General features: G+C 35.1%; 1 protein-coding gene across 1 annotated transcript; it reads right to left on the bottom strand.

The window, feature by feature from the left end:
• Positions 1-13492: 13492 nt before the first annotated feature.
• LOC115980753 lies at positions 13493-22883 on the bottom strand. The gene is made up of 4 exons (XM_031102975.1): positions 22738-22883; positions 17075-18047; positions 16767-16967; positions 13493-13741 (listed from the first exon to the last, which is right to left on the bottom strand). The coding sequence occupies exons 1-4, from the start codon at positions 22881-22883 to the stop codon at positions 13493-13495; spliced, it is 1569 nt and encodes a 522-aa protein (XP_030958835.1).
• Positions 22884-23430: the final 547 nt, after the last annotated feature.

Genomic DNA, 23430 nt, shown 5'->3' with positions numbered 1-23430 from the left:
ATATAAACTTGCTCAAACTAACAAATGTCCAAACTGATGATTTGCCTAATACACAATATTCCACAATAACAACCTGATCATCAATATTGCACAATATGTACAAACTATTGTTTTGCTCAAACTAACCTAATCATCAATATTCCACAATAAATGTCCAAACTAACACAATAACGCATTAACCATAGATTCAAATAGATATATAACACTATATATATATATATATATATATAATTCCAATACACTTGTCTACCTACACACACACACACACACACACACACACAAAACCACCACCTAAACTATGACAATATTATAAACAAAGTACAATACTTCTAAAATAAATGTGGTTGTAACAAGACACTTGTCTACCTACACAAAAAGAACCACCACCCAAACTATGACAATATTATAAACAAAGTAGAATACTTCCAAAATAAATGTGGTTATTCAAAACAACTAGAGATGGAGTCCTTATAAAACACTACAACATTGCGTTTACCGCTATGTGCTAGTTTCTTGATTAGATGAAGCTTGCGATCTATGAGGAGTTGGAGATTGATGATCTAAATTGAAACCACCCTGAATACAAATTAAAAGTATCTAATAAATTCATAAAGAAATCATTTTGAGTAACAAAATAATAGTTGCCATACTTAAAAAATTTAAACACCCAATACATTCTTAAAACATTAAAATCTAACACTCGTCTAGCTTCTGAAGAATGATTTAGCCTATTTTGCATTAGCTGCATCATTTGGGTTATTTGCTCCTCCAAGTTATCATAACGATTCACTTTCTAGAAACTTAAGCAAAAACCATGAAAGTAGAATTACACATATACTTAAATATTGTACACAATATATTCGAAACCACTTAGTTTCATAAACATGCAAATAGGATTACACATGATTTTAAATATAATAAACAAACCATATCAAGTCTATCAATATCCTCATTCACACAAACGGATTAAGCATTTAACCTCTTAAGAAATAAGCAAAAACCATCTATAGAGGATTACACATAAACTTGTCCTATAGTATACAACAACTTCATAACCACTTATTTTCATAAACATGCAAATAGGATTACACAAGACAACTTTAAAACTCTTCACAAACAAAGCAAATAAGAATACACATGAAAATTTCCATCCAGATTTTCAAAAAATAATAAACACTTCCAATATGAATGTAAACAGCCTTATAGCACCATGCAAGCCATCCGCTTGCTCCAACTCAATAATCCACCCCAAGACAATTATCAATATCTCAAGTACAAAGTTTTAAGCAAAAATTACTTACTATGCTCAGGCCAAGAAAACACCTTTCCCAAAAAAATCCAAACTTATCACAATAAATGAGTGCTTAACCTGCAAGAGAAAAGAGGACATTTAAATGATGTTTAAGGCAAATAAGGGTGCCATTGCAGAAAATTTTAATGAGTCGTGGTGCATGAAAATTTAGTAACAATATATATATATATATATATATAAAGAAAAAAGAGCATTTAGTTGAGATTATATACTCATGACAAAAGTGAAACCCCAACATCTAGGCCAATAACACCAAATGAACCTGCAAAAAAAAAAAAAAAAAAAAGCCACAACTTTCTTAATTTTCTAAGATTATAAAGAAATTACTATAATTTCATATAAAGTAATAATTGCAATTTCTAATATAATAACAAACACACACAAACATAGCTCAATACCACTGATTAAGTAATAATTGTAATCCCATAACATAATTGTTAAAGAAAAAAAAAAGCTTAGTTTTAGAACTTTTAAATGAAATCATGAATGCAGGGAGCTCATTATCAAAATTTTATTCCAATGGCTGCCATTGTGAATGTCATGGATAATACCTAGGTAGATAAGTCCAATTTTGAACATCCTAAGCAAATTAATTGTATAGGACTATATTAATTTCATAAACCATTCTATAGACATTTAAAAAAAAAAAAAAAAAAAAGACTGCAAAGTTAATACTAAAATTTTAAGGTGCAAATAGAACACAATCCTTACATACCTCCAATGGATTGTTAGGTTGTAAATAATGCCTGAAGAAATGGTATTGAAAATAAAGTCTCAGATCCTTTTGCTAAACCACAAAACCAATAACCAAAAAAAAAAAAAAAAAATCGAAATCTACAATCTATAGAAAAATTAAGTAGAAAAAAAAAATACAAGATGTACAAACTTGTAGATAAACTTACAATCATTCAGCCCTTGATTCTCAGGTCCTTTTGCTCAAATAGCCAAATCTGAATAAGAGCTTCCTGTACAAATTTCCAACAAAAAAAAAAAAAAAAAGAGCAAAAATTAGCACTAAAACTCTATGACCCATTAAAGAAAAACCAAACCAAAAGCAAACTCATAAGCCAAAAACAAAAACTTACACTTTAAAGAAACTTGAACAACAAAAACTTTCCAACCAAAACAGAAAAAGAGCAAAAATTAGTACAAAAGCTCCATACCCATTAAAGAAAAACCAAATCAAAGTAAACCCATAAGTCAAAAACAAAGACTTACACTTTGAAGAAATGGTGGGTCAGCAGTGGCTTGGGGTGGCAAGGGAGGAGAGAAAATGTGTGGAGGCTTGAGGGAGAAGAAGTGTGGCTACTTTGGAGATTAGAGACGTGGGAGAAGAGAGACAGAAGAACCAAGAGAACTGAGAGTGTGGGACACGAAGTGAGCAAAAGAAAAATAAAGTGGAGGAAAAAAAAAAAAAACAAGAAGAAGTGAACTGGGAGTGTGGGACACGGTGAACAAAAGAAAAGAAAGAAAAACAAAGTGAAAAAAAAAAAAAAAAGAGGGAAAAAAGTGTGGGAAATGAAATTTTTCCAAAAGTTTGTGTGGAAAAGTCAAAAATGGGGGGCAAGATTTTTTCTTTTGCACTTTGTTGGCAATAGTTTATGCGGAAAAGTCAAAAATGTGGGGCAAGAGTTTTTTCCTTTTGCACTTTGCTGGCAGTGTTCTTTAAAACCTACAGCGACGTTTTCCTAAAACGTCGCTATAAACCAGAAAAACGCTACTAAAACTATACTTATTGAGGCGTTTTCAAAAACGTCACTATTGTTTGAGTTATAGTGACGTTTTTCAGAAAACGTCACTAAACACTTACTCTTTAGCGGCGTTTTTCAGAAACGTCACAGTATATCACTTATAGCGACGAATTAAAAAACGTCACTAAAAAAAATGCCGCCTAAACCCAGATTTCTTGTAGTGAATTTTTTCAAAAGTTTGGTTTTGTCCCTAAATTTTTTTTAAAGTTTGTTTTTCAACACTAAACTTTTGCAAACGATCTATTTTATTTCTAATTAATATCCATTAGTTTATATCCTATGTGGCCTAATAGAATATTGATGCAATAAACCATTTCATCAGACTTAGACCAAACCATGTTCTTTTTAAAAAGGTTGGACATATGGCATTCAATTATTGGTTTCACGTGGAAATAATATTATCAAAGACCAAATTACACCCCAGTGTCTTAGATAGAACCAAAATCCTCAATTTGGCTGAGTTAGGGTTGAGAGCACAGAAACCTTAACCTGTTGACACCAATCAGCCCCATCTCTCTCAGTCGAAACTCGAATCCATTGGGGTTTTATTGCTGGAGCCGTGATTCTACTTGCTGCACTGGCATATTTCATGTGAGTTAAGCTAAGGCAAAACAATCTCGATAGTCCATTGAAGCTTAATTCTTGGTTCCCGAAGTCGTATAATGTATTAGCTTCAAAGAAAGAGAGAGAGAGAATCAGATTGGCAATTTGGAAATGATGGTCAAGAAATGTGTAAAAGATTGTGTTGATTGATGGTAAAGAACTTGTTGTATATGTTGATACCGTATTTTGTCGGGCCCCGATTAATGCATCAAAATAATGTTTTAAAACTAAAAAAAAGGTTGAAAACCATGATTTTTAAAGCCAAAAAGTTGGGAAAAAATTGCAATAGACCAATCTACCCTAATTGGATGGCGGACCAAAAATCCAAAGCCAATTTTGCCATTTCTAGCAAAAATTAGACCAAAAACTCTAATCGAGGATGATAAAAAAAATTGACTTTTTGATCCAACCGTCCAATGAGGATAAATTTTGAACCATATTCTAGGTCAAATTTTTCCCTTCGAAAAGATAGTTTACGGGCCAAAATCGAAGGTAAAACAGATGAGATATTAATAAAATACCGAAATCCTAATAAAATGTTTCACTATTTTCAGGTCAAAAAGAGTTGTTTCTGGGCTGTTTTTGCGCAAAAAACTGTACCAATTGAGCAGCAGTTGGAGCAATCTGCCTGAACAAGATTGAAGTATGATTTCTTGACTACTTCTCATAAAAAGGGTTTGACAATAACTGCCACGGATTGAGAGAAATGAATTTTTCAAGAAAAATGTTGCAGAATTTCCTACACTGTGTCACCTTCCTTCCAGAAGCGATATCTCAACAACCATAACTCCAAATCGAGCAAGGTCAGCACCTATAGAAACCTAACATCCAGATATTTCCAGGGATACTAAATTCAAAGAAATCAAATATTAGAAAGGCCTCCAAACAGCAGCACAAAAATTGAACTAGAACAGAGAAAAAGATGAAATGGGACAACTTGGAGAGAAAGCATGAGACACTATGTGGGGAGTTGTGCAACACACCCCACATAGCCGCATGGTGACATGCGGCTATGTGGGGGTGTTGCAACAAACACCCCCCACTTGGTCCCTCCATTACCATATATACCCCTCCCTTTTTTCGAAAAAGACAAAAAGAAAATTACAAAATTTCTATAGGGTAGGAAACTCTCTCTCTCTCTCTCTCTCTCTCTCTCTCTCGTTTTTCCTTAGGAAACCTTTCTCAAAATTTCCAGCCACTCCCTCTTCTCATAAAAATTAAAAATAAATAAAAACCCTTGGGGTAAGTGGGTAAGTTGCAAGAAATGGGTTAGCTTCTTTATAGTTATACCCATTTTCCCTTTTTCTTGTAACATCACAACATTTCATATATAAAATGCCTCTATTATTTATTTTTCTCTTTATATTCTTGCACTTTGTAGTGGGCCTTTTTGTGGTTAAAGTGGGCTGGGCTGCCTCCTGCAGTATTGGGCCCGAGTATTCTGAGTAAGGGAGTTGAGACCGGTCCAACTACAACTCAATTTGGTCCGGCTTGTGTGCAAACTATGTCTCGTCTGCCAGGAGCACGCTTACGGTGGGCAGAACGTGGTGCTTATCCTCTGTTTCTGCCGCAGAAGTAACTTTTCTCCAGTTTCTGCCGCAAAAGGAACTTTTCTCCAGTTTCTGCTACAGGACTGACTTTTTTGCTATGTAGCAAAAATTTCTACTGTGCAATAAAGCTTCCTGATGTGCATTAAAGTTTTCTGTTGTGCTTTAAAGCTGTCTGCTGTGCTTTAAAGTCTTCTGCCGTGTAGTAAAACCTTTTGCAATGTGAATGACTACTCTTCGTTTTTACTGCAGAAATACTTTTCTACTTCCTGCACATAAACAAATCTAAAGCCCAAAGAAAATACTCATCAAACAAATGTTAGTTTAAATAGGTTAGCATATTCTCAAATATATACATACATATATGAGTGTATATACTTATACGTATTCACATATACATATATAAAATATATTTTGCAGAACATGAGAAACAAGATATATGTATATATATATACTTATCGCAGGATAATGATTAGTTTGTATCAACAGTGAAGCACGTAATAACAAATAAAGAAGAAAGCTTAGAAAAGGTTTAGCTAGTATAATAGCTAACACAGTACATATAATCAAAAGGTGCTATAGCAGAATAACTAGTATAAAAGTAAAGATACCATAGCAAGACAATTGATGCAGCAGACGTGATAAAAATGTGCTACGGTAGGATGACTAAATATAGCAGATATAATTTATAATGAGAGAAATCAAATATATTTGCAATCAAAATCAAGTATTGAATCTTCCCATAGGATAAGTAAACCAAGAAAGAACCCAAACCCCAACTTGAACAACCTTGTCATAGGCTTTTGCCATCAAAGTTGTGCATTTTGGAGAATAGGCCTAAATGGCTACTAACTATTATTTTTGGGGACATCAAAGAGTGGGTTTGCTAAGAGGGAGGGAAAAGATGGTCTATTGATGCATGCCCCTATTCCTACCGTATTTTCTCTCTTTGTTTTACCACTTTCTTTCTTTCTCTCTGTTCTTTCTTTACTCTTAGTTTTTTATTACTTTCCTGCCGTGTCTTGTTCCCTATTTGTGGTCTTTCCTTTTCCTGGGTTCCTCTCTCTGGGCGCTTACTACTCTCTTTCTATGGGTTTTCCTCCCTTAAGTGTTTCCCTCCATTGGGTTTCTCTCTTTCGGTGTTTTTCTCTCTTCCCCTGTTTTTCCTTTTCTTCCTCTTTTTTTTTTTTTCTCCTCCATTCCTCCCTTTTTTCTGCCTGGTTACCTTCCTTTTATAGCCAACTGATTCAATGAGATTTCTCCCTTTTACCCCTAGGGCTTCACCAATTGTTTTTGGTTTGTTGTGGGCATCCTTTCAAGATTACCCACTCACCTATTGGTTGCCCAGACCACTGCCATTGTTCAGTTCATGTCTGCTGCACCACTACCTATCTCATGATAAAATTCCCTTTTGTTTGTTCCTACTGTATACCTCTACCTCACTACCTAACTCTATGGCATGCATCAAATGGTCCCAACCATTTATTACTTCTTTTGGGTAAGATACCATCCCAGCAAGATATATTTCCCAAAAGAAGTCACAGCAGGAAACCAAATATAGACCCCTTTTTCCCCCACCACCAAACCACACCCTATGAATCCCCTTGGCCATGGGCCCACTTCCCTTGTATTGGCTGGGTATAGGTTGGTGGTACCCTGGCTCTTCTGTGCTTGCTCTGCTATCTTCTGTGTTTGCCTCCCACGTCGTTTCTGCTGTAGCAGATTAGCTTTGTTTTGGTCTGCTGTGTGTTTTGTCTTATTTCTTCACGCGTTTCCTGCTACGTTTGTCATTTTCCTTTGGTTTGGCTTTTCTTTCCTTCACGTGATTCCTGCTACTGACACTTCCTACCGTTCCTTGTTTCTTTTCATCGTGCTTCTTCATATCAGTTTTCATGCTTATCCTTTTATACAAAATAATTTGGGCCTTTGTGGGCCAGATAATGTTGACTAGATCAAAAGGGTCTTGGGCTCAATTTGTCTTTGTCTGTCGAAACCATTCTGCCAGGGAACTGTATTATGCGGCGGATCTGTATTCTGCAACAGATTTGCGTTTTGCTATAGATTGCTTTCCCTTGCATTTCTTTCTTTGGACCTCTCTTGCTCTTTGGTCTTCTTGGTGGGCCTTGCTTTTTCATTGGGCTTTCTTCCTCATGGGCTTTTGGATATAGTTTTGCAAAAATGGGCATCAACACACTTTAATTCCTTGATCTATCTTTTATATTCCTTGCTCTATTTTATCTTTTGCTCTTTACATATTGTTCTAATTGTATAATGCTTTTTTGCTTCATTTGCTTGTTGGATATATATATATATGTTCTTATGGGTTACTCTTAAATGGGTTTCATAACCTTTTCCTTAGACTCTATGTGAGAAGTACCCCTAGGGTTACTCATCAAGTCTAGATTTAGGAGAAACAATCTATTGTTTTATTTGTTGTTTTATATACTAGTTCTTCTAGTGCTCTTTTTATTTGCTCATATATCTATTTACTTGTTCATCTAGTGCTTCATATACTTGTTTCTATATATATACCTATTGTTTTGTTTGATTATTTATTGTTCCTTCTATTTATTTGTTGCTCCTTATATTGTTGCATTCATCGCTTTATATATTATGCTATTGTTGTGTTATTATCTTGCTCTCTCACTAAATCTAAAATATATTTTCTACCCCTTTTTTCTTTTGGTTGCCTTCTCACTTGAGAAAGCAACCCCAACATCAATGATAAATCTTTACATTCCTAAGTAGGGGGTATGCGATGGCTTAAGCCGTGTGCGCGACCATTCTTAGTTAGGAAAATAAAGCCTCATCATAAATGGATTCTCTAAATGGGTTCTCTAAACCTTGTTCCTAAAGCACAATATTGGTATGTTGCCTAGAGAATGTTGATGACTTGCATCCCATTTCTCATATTGATAAAGAACCCATAAGACTTGGATGTGGCAAGATTAGAACTTATTTAGGAGAAATTTCTTAAAAAATGATTTTCCAATAAATTTTACTTTAATTTCTTGTCTTTACTTTCCTTTAATTTCCAAGCAATTTACATTTAATGTCTTGTTGTTACTTTTCTTTAAATTCCAAATAATTTACTTTATTGTCTTTTCTTTACATTCCTTTCAATTCCAAGCAATTTACTTTAATGCCTTGTCTTCACAAAACCTTTAAATTCTAAGTTCTTTATTTTTATATCTTGTATTTATACTCCTTTACTTTTAAAGCACTTTACTTTTTTGTCTTTAAATTTCTAGTATTTTTATTCATGTACTCTTGTTGTTCTCTATCCTTTCTCATGTTTAATATTGCCATAAAATAAAAGGCTTGAAATAAGAAAACCTTTAAAAGGTGTTTTTCTGAAGTAAAGAATTTTTTTTTTCAATAACTACTCTTTTCTTCCAAAAAAAAAAAAATCAAAAGGTCTTCCCTTTAAAACCCTAAAAAACTTATAAAAAGTTTTCTTAGAAAATCCTTTTTCTTTTCCCTTCTTTTTGAAAAATCATTTGGAATAGACAAAGTTTTTGATAAAAAAATAATTTTTCTACACCATGTTTTCTACAAGAATAATAAAGCCATGGGATTTTTGGATCAAAACCCTTTTCTTTAAAAGTAAAACCCATGGATACTTTCTTTCCTTAAATCAATTCTCTTTTAAATTTCTTTTATTTGAAATTGTTGTTTTCACAGAAAGATCTTCAAAAACATCACTTGCTTTTCATAAAACTTTTATTATCTCAACATAAACCATGGAATTTTTTTTTTCTTTAAACCCCCTCTTTAAAATAAAAACCCATGGAAACTTTTTCTTTAAATCAATTCTCTTGTTAAATTCCTTTTGTTCAAGATTCTGTTTTTCACAAAAAGAAAAATATTTTCAAAGCAAACTTTGTTTCCTCAAATTTTTGCCACTTCAATAAAAAATTTAAAAAAAAAAAAAAAAAAAAAAAAGCCCATGGGATTTTTGGATCCAAAACTTTTCTTAAAAAAAAAAAAAAAAAAAAAAAAAAAACACCCATGAGAATCATTTTTCTCTTGCAAAACCTTATTTCTTTCAAAAATTAAATTTTTCACAAGAAAAAAAAAATTCAAACAAACTTTGTTTCTTCAAAACTTGGATCGTTTCAATAAGAACCATGGGAGTATTGGGATCCAAGCTCTTCTTCTAAAAAAAAAAGCCATGGAAATCATTTTCTTCAAAACAACTCTTTTTCCAAAAAGTCTTGTGTTTTCTAAAAAATTGTTCTTTTCACAAAAAGTTTCCAACACCTAAACTTTGTCTCTTCAAAATCTTTTTGTCATCTTTTACGAAACTATGAGTTGAAACTTCTTCTTGAAAATTGAATAAAACCATAAAAACCTTTTTTTATAAATGATTTTTGAAAACCCTATCTCCAATCCTTCCATTTAAAAAAAGAAAAAAAGAAAAATGCTTTTCCAATCTTACTTCTTTAAAATCAGCACTTTTTCTTCACTTTTTTTCAAGAAAAAAAAAATCATTTTTATAAAAATCCAACCAAAAAAGAAAGAAAACCTTTTTTAAAGTCTTTTACTAAAAAATAGGCAAACTTTGTTTTTTTTTTTTTTTTCAAACAATCTTTTTCTCAAAATATTTGTGCATCTTCATTTAGGTAAGTTTTAAATTCTTTATGCATGGTTGTTTTGAATCTTCTTTTCTTAGAATTGCATCTTTAGAGGTTTGTGCCTATGGTTCAATTTTATTGAACAAATAGGCACCAATCAAGCTAACATGTTCCCCTCCCCCTTTCTTGGCATTAATGTTCTTTCTATTGTGTTTTTGCATTATAAATGAGAAAAACATGGTGAATGACAATAAGGTGCTATCTTTTTTACTCTCCCTCTTTTATTTTTACGCTGTAAACATTCACATGCTAAATATATAGTAATAAATATTCACATGATATTGTATATATTATTTCTTGCAATGTGGTAAAATGCCCCTCACATGCTATGTATAAATAAACTCCACATGCCTTGTTTGTAAATAATTATTTGAAATAAATATTCACATATTATGTTATAAATAAATAAATACTCACATGTGTGTGTATATTGTTTGCACAAAAATTTTTCAAAAAACAAAATGCCAAATATCTAATTTTTTTCACCAAAAAGATAACGTTAGAAATAAATTAAAATGGGGCACTATCTTTTGGAAATGCACTGTGGAGTGCCTAATACCTTCCCCACACATAACCAACTTTCGAGTCTAAAATCTTTGGTTTAAGGCTTTTGGTTTACCTTAATTAATAAACCCTTAAAATTAGTTTAGTTAATTAGGTAACTTAAAAAGAATTAGATAAATAGGTGACCAATTACACCTAATACAAAACTAATGGTTAGTGGTGACTCCTAAAGTAAAAATAATAAAAAGGGACTCATACACACACACACCCACCCTAGAAACACATGCACACAAAAAGTCATGACACTAAAGATCCATTGTGTGATAAACCAAGAGAAATAGGAGAAGAAGCTCTACACAAGCTCTTTTGTTTTTTATCCCTGTTTTTTTTTGGGGGGGGGCGTCCACAGTATACTAGTATAGCACATTTAGATATTAGATTCGGGTGACCAAAAAAATTTGGCAAAGCTAAGTTGGTTACATTGAGCTTTGTGTGGCATTAAATTGCATTGGGTGCTGCTTGGTTGTCATATGGATTGGGACTTTTGTGTTCACAGCCCTAACTCAGCCTAATTGGGGGTTTTGGTCCTATTGGGAGACATCGAGTCATCGAGGGTAATTTGGTCTTGAAAAATATTATTGTCATGTGTGACCAGTAATTGCATGCCATGTGTTTAGCCTATTTAAAAATAAGATAGTTTGGTCCAAGTTAGATAGATAATGCTAAAAAAAATCACATTAGCATTTCGTTAAGTCATGTAAAATCTAAATTTACTAATATTGACAAAATGACATAAAGTATAGCATTTGCAAAAGTTTAAGGATGAATATTTTTTTAAAAAGTTTAGGGACAAAATCCAACTTTTGGTAAAATTTATTGACAAATTATTTTAGCCAATTTTTAAAATTAAAAAATAAAAATAAAAAATAACATCAAAGCTACCACATTTATTATAAAAAGTAATTATTTAGGTTGATTTTCAAAGAGGCTAATAAATGGTTCCATCAACTTAATTGGGTTCAAAATAAAAGAAAGTCAAGCTCATAACTTACTTTAGTATTAAATAAAGGCTAGTGGGGCAAGGCAAATAAGAACATGCAATGACTAAATGGTACAAATAAATGTCTCTGAGGGAGTCTAAAATCCCCAAGGACTACTCTTAAGTAACTGATGGCTCTTTTGGTTTCTGGTAATTTTGAGCCGTGACCATGAGTTTAATAGGGAAGTGAAATTGGTTTGGCTTAGTGTAGATTTTGGGTGTTGTGATCAGTAGAGGTTGCGTGCTAATTTTTCTTGAAGAATGTCAACCTATTGATGTTGCTGAAAATGGGGAATTACACCGATTAGTATTTGGTGAAACCAACTTGAAATAGGGAGTGAAACAAGTAAAGAGCGTGAAATGAGAAATTAGTAGCCTAGATTCATTTCTTAGCTTTTACTTAGATGTGAGACACTTATGGGCTTATAAAAATGCGTGTGCTCCAAGCTCACATGTTTTTTTTAGGGATTGAAAGTTTATCGAAATTCTCTCTCAAATCCTCCAAACCACATCTCTATAAAATCCTCAGAAGAGATCACTCCAAGAGGGCTTAGACCACTTGGGATGATAATGAGATAGAATAGAAAAGAGCCTAATCTTGCTTGAATTGTTTTGTTGACTTGGCCTCTTCACGAGCCTTTGCAAAAAATTGGTACTCAATAGCCTTCTTAGATAGTTTGGTTTCTATGCATCCATATGATTCAAAGGGTGGTGAAGAGGATTTGAAAAATATGCATATGGTCCTCAGTATGGGGCTGCCTATTCAATAAGAAAAAACATCACTATTTTTGGAATATTTAATAATTGAAGATGGGGGATTTGAATCTTTGATGTTTCAACTGGATATAATAGAATATGTGAATTGAGTTACAAGACTCTTGGCAACGATTGATCACCACTGTTGAATATGTTGTTGTGCAAACGTGGTTTTGAGGCTAAGATCATATCCTAACCATATAGCTCTTGAGAAAGGGAATTTGAGAAAAAAATCTGGTCAAGAGTTTCCTAATCTTCATGGCAAAAGGATCACTGAGATGGAGTAGAGATGCCTATTTGAATGAGGGCAACTTTGATTGGTGAACTTCATGTAACAACTTCCATACAAAAGTGAGAATCTTTGAAGTCAATTTAACCCTAACTTCTTTTGGAATAGTAGGTTGCCTATCATTTTTATTTTTAGTTTCCTAGTGAACTTCGTTGTGTAAAAATATTTAATCAATGACTGACTTCACACAATCAACCTTTTTGATTGTTGAAGATGTTGGTGTAGGTGTCATTGCAGCAAACATGTACTTAATGGTGAACTAGAAGTAGTTCTGTACAAAACCCTAGGCACACAAGGTTGCAACAACATCTCAAGCATGTGTGTTTTTTTTCTCTATGATGATGGCTTTTAAAAATATGCTTTAATAAATTTGGAAATCCTGGTGCACAAATTCCCAAGCCAGCAAGTCATCATGGGCCAAAACCGAAAAACGGAACCAATGGGCCCGAAGCTTGATATTTTGTGAGGAGTCGAGCTTTAATGAAGCTTGAATAATCGCATGGTATCGAAGCTGGAGTCGAGGCAACCGTTCTTCCATGCTCTTGAGCAATTTTCTTGTATTTTCAAAGTACTCTTTCAATACAACTCTAGACACTAAAAATTAAGGACTCAATTCCATCAAAAATGCATTTTGATTCAGATTTGCCAACACATACAAATTTTGACCCTCACAATGTTGAGTCCTAAGTACTTCCCTGGTTTTGGACCAATTTTACACCTAACCCTACGGATTTGGTTTGATGGGTTACAGGTGTGTTGGGTGAAGAAAGAAGCTCAGATTTATTGTAGTTTATACATTGACCTGAGAAGTTACGATACCAGTCAAGACTAAAACACCAGGACAAATAGTGATAGTTGCTAACATTAGAACATCTAGAAATATTCGCTAAATGTCAGAAAAGTTATATTTCAAAATATTTGTACATCTAGAATATTCATCTAGACTGAAAAAGAACACAAATTATGATGTATTCAACAATGTTCTACAAGACAAGCCAGAAGTCACAGGCCATGAGTGCATTTCCAAATTTTTTATTCAAAGAAAGATATTTGCTCAATTTTTTTGTCCACTGACATTTGAAGCAATGCCACCAGCAAGGAATTGGAAGCTCTCCAAGCTTTCTGTGTTCTCGTGAAAATATTTCTCTAGACTTTCTTCATCTTTCTTTTGAGTTTCTTCATCTGCAGACATCCTAAAGTTCTCAATCATTACGGACTTTAGGCAATGCCTCCAACATGGAATTGGAAGGAATTTGCAACAACTAGGCTTCTCCCCTTCAAGAATAGGCTTTTTATAGGAGAACTGAAATAAAGCAAAGCAGTAGTAACACTATCAAAATACTAAAAATTTAAAAGACTAAGCGGAGTTGAATTAGTCTAGGGGGAAATTGAAAAAAGTCAAATTATGATAGTTGTGACAATTATTGGGAAATTATTTTTAATAAATACACTGGTATAGAACTTCCATGATTATAAATTTTAGCATTTACTACTAGGAACTAATTAACAAATTATTTCCATATCAGATGTATAGGACATAGACAAACTTCCAAGAAAATAAGGAAAATAATAAAAATCTCACAACCTTCTTTGCCTTAGATATAAGCTAGTATTATTTTTCTCCGGCCAACAAAACAAAATTTATTACAATAAAGGAAATATAGGAGCTATATTAGACTAAGATCATGTAAAGAAATTTCTTCATAGCTGTTATTTCTGGAAAAAACAAAAGAATGTAGTTCCTTTTTTCTTTCATCTATGAAATGATTTCTTCTAGCAGTGCATATAAGCTTACCTAAAAAGCTCCTATAGTTTTTTTTTTTTTTTTTAAGTGCTTTTTCGCTTGCCAAAATTAGGGCTGTCCATCTCACCCGCTGACCCGTCCAACCCGCCCAACCCGCCCGTACCCGACCCGTTACAACCCGATGTGACAGCTCTGGTGGTCGGACGCGGGTCCCGAGCTTCAAAACCCGACGCCGGCGGTTCGGTTTCGATTCCCTTCCTTCAAAACCCGTTCAACCCGACCTGCCTGAAGAGAGAACGACGAGCTACGATTTCAAGCTTTCCGGCGAGTTTTCCAGCACGATTTGGCAGATTTCGGCGACTAAAACACCAGATCCGGCGATTCTCAGCACGATTTGGGGGAAAAGCCATCGGATTTGGCGAGATCTTTGCCAAATATGGCTAGATCGCACCGGATCTTGGACGAATCGGGAGAGATCTCGCCGATTTTCTACGTTTTTCGTCCTCTCCAGCGGGTTTCGGTCACCCGAAACTGCCGCTCACCCGACGGGAAACCGACCCATAAAACTCGACCCTAATACGGGTCGGTTGCGGGTCCGGCACTTCCCTACCCGATCTCCGGCTGGTCGGTTGCAGGTTGGGCACAAACCCGACCCGCCTGACCCATGGACAGCCCTAGCCAAAATCCAGCAGGTTTCTAGTGTTTATGATAATTCACCATCATTTTTTCTCTCTATATATACCTCCTATAGGAGATTTAGCTAGGTGTGAAACATCTGAAGAATCTTTCCCAGCTGCAAAGGAGGTAAAGTAACTTACTCGATCGTAGCAACAAGAAGATTAAGCAGAAAGTTGGTGACCCCTCTCCTCTTGACCAACAGAGGTGTTAATCACAAGTTTGAAAATACAAAGAATAAAATTTTTTTGGAGTAATAAATGTCCTTTTTTCTCTTGGCATATGCTATTCTACACTCTCTACAAAACACTAACAAATGATCCAGCTAGGGGATCTGATTCAGCTATTTAGCAAGGAGAAGATCAGGAAAACTTCACTTCTACGTCCTCTCTTTCATCATCAACAGAGGTGGTGATACTAAACCACACCCAATTAAGGGGTGTTCAGAGTACTATGCCTCTGCAAGGGCCATGGCAACAGAAGGAGCTATAGCTCTTACTAAGCCAAGCTGTAGCTGTTGAAGATATGACAAAGAATTTGTGACCAAAGGCAGATATTTTGCTTGAATGGAGGAACCATTCCCTAATGCTTTTTTTGATTGGTAAGTTACACACACGATGGATCTTTAGTCCAAGACTTCACCTTCTGCCTAAAACTTATAATAAACTGAGGTGGTACCAATTGACCTATAGCTTATTGGCCCCTTAATGCTATATTATCTACGCCATGATATTCTCAGCTTTACACTTTAATTTGTCCAAATTCCATCATTCCCTATCTAAACCGCCTTTTACATGTGTTTTTCTTAGCCATGCATACTTAAATGATTCATAATTCCTACCCCACCCCCCAAGTAAGCAAAAATTAAAAAAGAAAAAGGGAAAAGAAAGAAGAAACTACTTAAACTGCCTTTCATGCGGTTTCTTTTACTCATCCATTCTTAAAACAATTCATAATTTCTATCCCACCACCCCCAAAATAAAGAAAAAGAAAAAGAAACACTTGAGGGATGTAATCTTTACCTGTTTTTTTAAAACATGTTTTTTATCATTTAGTTCTGCATGTATAAAAATCTATTCACAACTACTACTATATTTTTCTATTATGTCTTTTCAAAACAGATTTCTAATTTATCTGAACACATTGTGCTGAACTATGGTTTCTAGCCTGAATGTACAAATAAATATGAATCAATATGTTGTTAAAGAGTGCCTCTGTAGCTTGGAACATATGCTTTCAAAATATATAGGATCATGGACAAAGTAAAAGAATTAAAAATTAAAAAAAAAACATTTTTTGCATTATGCCATGAAACTCTGTCCTTAGAATCCATTAAACTTCTGTGAAAAAACCATATTTTGTTGCGAGAGAAGTGCAACTCAAACTTCAAGATTGATTTAAGAACAAATTAGAAACATGTTAATTCAATGAAAACCTGAAAGAAGTTTCAACACATTTTTTATTGGCTTTAGTATATCTATGCTATAAGAGTTTGTATTGTAGGCTCATTTTGATTCTCTTTGTTTTTTGGCCTTTTGTTATATTCTTAATGTATATACATGCATATTTTTTAATCTCTACAAATATTGTATACTCAAAACCTTAAACTTAATTTTTCCATTTCTTCTTTCAATATAAATAAATTTAAGTTTTGTATATTGACCAAAATATTTCAGATAAAACACGTTCATCATAATTGATTACACCAAAAAACTTCACTAATAGATTATAAACATCTATAGGATCCTTCACACCAAAAGTAACCTTACTCAGCATGAGAAGCAGAAAGTTTAACATAAATTATTATATATTAAGAGATTTGTTATAAGAATCAAAACACTATCTAGCATCCTCACATGTCACAATATGCAACAAGATTCTAAATTTAGGAAATGGATGTTTGGTATACCTTGAAAGTCATCCAGGGTTCCATGTTGATCCTATGCAGTATGATTAGAATCTCTGGAAGAGGAGAAATCCAGAGCAAGCTATCCACAAGTTCAACAATTTCTTGTCCAGTACGTGGCTGAGATATTTCCACCTTCAATTGCTTGACATTATATGGTGGGGATGGTAGGGAATCTCTCAATTTCTTCGGTATAACCAAATCCTTTTAAAAAAAATTCCGATTACAGCTATATAACATATGTGAATAAATGATGTACAAAAATGATGAAGAGAAGAGAAAATATATCAATTGAAAGAAAGCAAAAATACCTTGGCTGAGGTACTTGTCAAAGTCAATTGTTTGGATTTACCCAGCTTTGTCAGAAATTCAATCTTTTCAACATTCCAAGGAGCAATGTCCAGTGGTGGCTTTAGCATCTGGTAGGTAACTTCCGACAGAGCCAAAGCGTTTGACGAGAAGGGTATTACATTACGTCCACAATATGTGAATTTACACAAGTTAGGAGTGTCAATGTCGACTTCAATTAGACTGCCCCAATGCATTAAGTACAATGTCTTAAGACTATGAATTGAAATCTTAAGTCTTTCCAGCGTACGACTATATATGCTCAAGTACTCAATTAGTGGAAGTTGAGAAAAATGATTGTGTAACCACTTGTCTGTTATGTTTGGTGCACTTAATGTTAGCATCCTCACATTATTAGAAGAGAGCAGATTGATCTCACATTGTTTAGTCTGAGATATAACTACACGACAAAGATTTGATGCTTCCAACTCAAGTCTCTCAAGATCATCATTGAGTTCCACCTCAATCGACTTGGCTTTAATGAGACCGGAGAACTTTATACTTTTCAATCCGTGGCACTTCAAAAATTTCATGTCTTCTATCACAGGACTCCCAGCAACTAGTTTTTGAATAGTTTTATCATCTGCATCAACGTAAGATAAAGACAGTTTTTTCAAAAAGGGCAAGTTTATATCACCACAGTTTGCATCCAACTTACACTGCCTTAAAATCAACACGGTTATGGATTTTGCAACCAAAACGCTAGGTAAGTCATAATATCCTGCTGCAAAATGAAGGCTCAATTTCTTGACATCACTCTTAACCACATAGTTAATCCAACAGTCAACACGAGAATTCAAACTCCATTTGTCCAAGCCGTGAGTAAATATAAATTCCCTTATAGTCAGCCTTTGCTTATGACGGCTTTCTAAAGATTTTCCACAAAAATATAGAAGTCCTTTAACTTTCTCTGAATATCCAGATTTTTCTTGTTGTCTGTAGAACCAAACAAGATTATGTTAAATCCCAAGACTGGAACTGCAGTCCATACATGTTTCCATCTCTTAGAAAGTACAGAGGATTGAACAACTTCGTTGATGGAAAGGTAAGACAGAATATGTTGTTGAAGACAGTCTGGCAATTCAGATATCATGTCCGCAGCTATGTAGTTTTTGTGATCCATAACATGGAAACCTTCCTTCGTATCCGTTAGGTTCTAAGACTTTAGGAACTAAATGTTTTAGAACTTCCATGTGTAATATTGGCAAACCATGATTAAAACTTAGAGTCTAGATTGAGGCTGCTCAAAGTGTGTTTATGTGTAAAGTTGGAAACGAGTAATTGCAGGAAATTACTATTCAATTTTTGTAAGGCTCAATCGATTGAACCTCGTGCAGATTGTTTTTTTCTACAGAATTTCTAACTCAGTCCAAGCACATATGACATGTAGGGTTTTATGTTTTGCTTCAAGTATAAAAAGAAAAACCCTAGCCACGTTTTAGAGGTTGTTGACATGCTGTGTTTGTGAATATCTTGTGAGATCTAGAGATGTTTGCCTTCATACACACTTAGAGTTATCAAGATGAAGATTGATGTCGAGAGCTTGGTGATCTCTTTAGTTGTTGTTTCAAGAGCTTAAAGAAAAACACAAGTGGGAGTACTTGTGGTTGCTGTGAATCAAGGAAAGAAGTAATTCGTGGACTTGGAGCTGTCACGTGGTTGTGGTAGTAAGTTTTCTACTTGAGGTAGCAATAGGATATTAGTGGTCTAAGTCGCTATTGTACAAACTTCAATTCTTTCATAGTAGATCTGTTTTTACCTTGAGGATAGTTAGGTTAAATCCTCCCCAAGTTTTTTACCAATTTGGTTTCCTAGGTTATCATATCGTTGTGATCTTTATATTTCCGCATTATTTACATGATATGATTTATTTGTGTTAACCTAGATTTGAATAATTTATCTAAGTAATTACTTGACTAAATAACTAGATTAAACAACTTGTGTTTTAAGAGGTCTAAAAACGTATAGTATCAACAAAGAATACAAGGTTTTATATTATAAATGCATTGTGTATTTCCTATGAGTCGGTAAACAAGAAGTACTACATAGGAGATGAGACATACATCAAATAGAATTGTGATAACCGACTGGCCGGGTACCACACACTTTGTCACACACATGAATTTTAATAAAGAATCGTCAAATTTTTATGTTCTGATCGGTGTTAAACTAAACTGATGCTCCAATAATAATTTGTCACATTGTGATAATCTCTATTTTAATACAATAATAATAATAATAATAAATGAACAAAGAGGAAATCTTGGCCAAATAGGAATAGGATATTAGGATTCGTGTACAACAAATAAAATAGGTTTTGGTAGTGGATATTTGTTTGCGAAAAGTCTTGTAGCCAGGGGTGTTCACGAAACCACTTGGACTGCACTTAAACTTACCAAAATCGCTCGCAAAAATGGTGTAACCACATTGCACTCACACACACACACACACACATATATATACCTATATATAATTTTATGTTATATATATATATATATATGTAGGGAGGATAGGCCCAGAAATGTATATTGAGCCATAGGCCCTGTCCGAGGACAAGAGAACATTGATATAGGAGTACAGGCTAGAGAATGGAGGAAGGTTGTTGGTCATAAGGGTTCAGGAAGGTGGTCTGAGGACAAATGCCTCCTCAGCTTAACAGAGTAGAGGTCAGAAGGGCTAATTTGCCATCGATAGCAACACTCTGGGCAGTTCTAATGGAAAGGACAAGCATCAGGAAGGGATAAGGTAAAAAGAAAGTGAGAAATATTTGAGGAAAATCTGCTACTACCGCATTAAATGCTTTGTAACTAACTCTCTAGCCGCATTAATGTGGAAGTGATGCCTGAACAGTGAGGTTCAGCCTTACAGCTACCACTAAAAGTTTCAGAAAGGTGCTGATGGGATAAAGACAAAAGCCAACCATTTGATCTACACGTGGAGGGCTGAGATAGAAGAAAGAGGGGTAATATAAAGGAGAAGGATCCCATTGCAGAGGGGCATCTGATAATTGAAAGGAAGAAAACACTGTAGCACCAAGAACTGTAATTGTAACCAAGTCTAAGAGAAATATAGATATCCAAGTACTACTCTTCTCAGACATTGCCAAGGAAGAATTTCGTTTCACAACTTTTTTTTTCATTGTTTTTCTTGCTTTCTCAATAACTTTGGTCCATTGTGAGCGTTGTCCAATTCATTGAAACCTAGCTTTTGGCCCACTTTCTACAAATTCATTGTTTTGAGCTCTTTGGACCTTAATCCATCTATCTTTTGGACTGAGGATCCAAAACCCGCCCCTACAATATATATTATATGAACTATGCCTTCTAGTTTGATTAAATATATATTATATATTAAAATTGTACAACACCTATTAATACATAAGTTTTATTTTATATTTAATATAGATTTTATAAATATTTAACCTATATTAAATAGATATTTAGCATATATTAAATATATTTAGTATATCTTTGTTATATATATAAAAAAAACAAACCAAACTCCACCACACCGCACAATCAAAGACTGCACTATACCACATGGTGACCGATCTATTAAAGTGTGATGTGGTGAGAGTTTTAGAAAAACCGCACCACGTGGTGCAGTGCTAAATATGGTAGAAACCACATTGATCAGCACGTGAACACCTCTTAATTATAGCTTAATTGGTTGGTACTTTATTTTGTTTTCAAGGAAACATATAAGGTTCAAATCCTATCTCCTTATTGTAACTATTGAATTTATGGACACAAAAGAAAGATTACTTAAGAAAAAAGATTACATCACTATAGTCAATGGGATCGAATGTGGAAGAAGCGGAAGCTTTTAACAACCCTTCGAGTTATAGAATTTGTGGTACATATTTTTTTGTTGAAAGTATGCTAAAGCATACTTATACCTTGACAAAGTGAGAAAAAAAAATGAGGTTTTAACAAGTTGTACATAAAAACTAAAAACTAAGCAAATAAGCCAAACAAACTTGTATGAGTTGACAAGGAACAAAGCGAGGTTATTATGTGATATTTCTTTCTCTCATGTCCATAGGAACAATGCTACGTCCACAACATTTTTATTACAAATTTTAAGTGACACGTTGTTACTTGTGGGCAAAAAAGTAATTCCAGTGGTATGTTCAAATTAAAACCAGTAACAACTTATCACCTAAGATTTGTTATGAAAGTATTATGGATGTAACATTTCTCAAGAAAATTTAATAGCTCACTATTTAGGTCAACATGTTAGGAATATATATATATATATATTGTAAGGACTCAATTTGTAACGACCCTAAACTGGTTTATTGGGTTCGAACATTAAAGGTCCAAACAATAAATTTGTAGAGAGTGGGTTAAAAGGCTAGGCCTTGGTCACCGGACAGTGGTTAGTCATAGTGTTCATGGTAATTGCACAAGGGTGAACCGCGCTTGCCCAAGAAGGTTTTTTCCTTGGCACGGCCAGGGAGGCTTTAGTTCTTGGCCCTCCTCTGATGAGCCTAATGTTCTTATTATTCCTTTCACTTTTTGTTCCCATCGCCTCCGCCTCCTGCTTGGCGCATGAATTCTTACATTATATAGCCCTTCTCAGTTGATCCTGACCTTCCATCTGTTGATCAGGCAGGTAACTACTCGAGTGCTTGTCCCATCAGCCGCCTCCTCTCACTTTCTGTTAGTTGCAATAACCGAAACCACACTATTCAGGGGTCTTTTTCCATCAATATGGCTAGGACGTTTGTTGGTGCATTCAATGCGGAGGTGATGTCTTTTCTTTGAACCACTCCCACACTGTACCCCCGTGCAAGTCCCATTCTACTCGCCTTTTCTTCTAGGAGCGCTTTGGAGGCTGCCTTTGATGACGTGTTGTTCTTCCCTTTTAGGCCTTGGGATGCCGAGGACAGGGTCATCCTTGGCTATATCTCTAGACCATTTGGACTTTCACTACTTGTCCTTGGCAACTACTCTCCTCGGCACGGGCCTTGGGCCCTAATGGAAAGTGAGCCGAGACCACAAATTCTCTAGCCCCACAATAGCCCCTCAAAATCCTGCTATCCGAATCCTCGGACGGAGAGAAGGGTTTTGATGACCTCAAGTCTCTGTCATAGCTTGTCAATCCTTGTCATCTATCAGTTCTAGAGACTCTTCGTCTGCCCGAGACACGTTCTTGGAGCCTTGGAAGGTGAAACTCTTCATTAAATGCAGGTGGCTCTGTGCTTCCCACGTTCAACGGTGCGATGGTAATCTAACGGTGGAGATTTTCTTACCTTTATGGGCGGGAAAATTCGTGTAGTTACTTTCGATGGGAGGTATAAATAATTTTTAGAACTGATTTGTCTCTTCACTTTCGCACTTAAGAGTTCAAGCGCACATATCCTGGGTTCAGTCAAACTTTCATCCAAATTCAAGTCTATCTCCAGCGTAAAAAGCCTGTCCGAGGAACCTTTCCTCCTTTCTGTAAGTTTTCTATTCTCACTAACTCGTCCTTTTTCTCTTCTGGGTTCATTTTTCTCTTATTTCTCTCCTTCTCCCGTCACCCTCTGAGTCTGTTTAGTAGTTCCTAAAGATGGTTAAATTGAAAAAGTTGGTTGAGACCGAAAAGGCGATGGAAAAGTTCATCGCTGACTATAGGATACCCCCCAACGTAAGTTTGAGGTACTGCAAGGAGGGAGAGTGGCATCTTAAGAGAAGGACGGGCGAGGTGGTCATTCCCCTTCTCGCCTTCATAGAGGGGGGTATGAGAATCCCCATAGGGCCAGTAATGAGGAGTTACCTTAGGCATTTCTGATTAGCTCCCACCCAGTGCGCTGCTAATATGTTTAGGATTCTGGGTTGTGTGGATGCCTTAAACGAAAAAATGGGGCTAAGACTAACCCATCATGACGTAAATTAGTGCTACAATCTCCAAAATTTGAGGGGCAAATCCTACTACATGAAGATGAGAGACGATAGGGTTCGGTTAATCCAGTGCTTCCCCGAGTCAAACAAAGGGTTGAACAAGGACTTTCTTATTGTATCTGGGGAGTGGCACGATGGCCTTCCTTGCCCAATTGTGGAGGGAGAACCAGGTGGGGTGTAGAGAGTAGGAGGGGGCCAATCTTTTGCGCCATCTTAATTTTGTGTGGTTCGGTTACTAACCATGAACATGCCTTTTATTGTAGATCCACACGTCTTTCACCGACACTTTCATCTGGTCAACCGGGTGGATTTGGAGACTGTTCTCCAAGCGGCGGTTTTTGTAAATGACGAGGATGGTCAAGTCAGAGCCGCTTACAAAATCTTAGGGTACGATCCCATCCAGAAGTCATTTGCCACCCCAAAGCACGTGA

The sequence above is a fragment of the Quercus lobata genome, chromosome 3, assembly GCF_001633185.2.
Source record: "Quercus lobata isolate SW786 chromosome 3, ValleyOak3.0 Primary Assembly, whole genome shotgun sequence".
NCBI lineage: Eukaryota > Viridiplantae > Streptophyta > Magnoliopsida > Fagales > Fagaceae > Quercus > Quercus lobata.
This window is presented reverse-complemented; position numbering and strand designations above follow the sequence as displayed.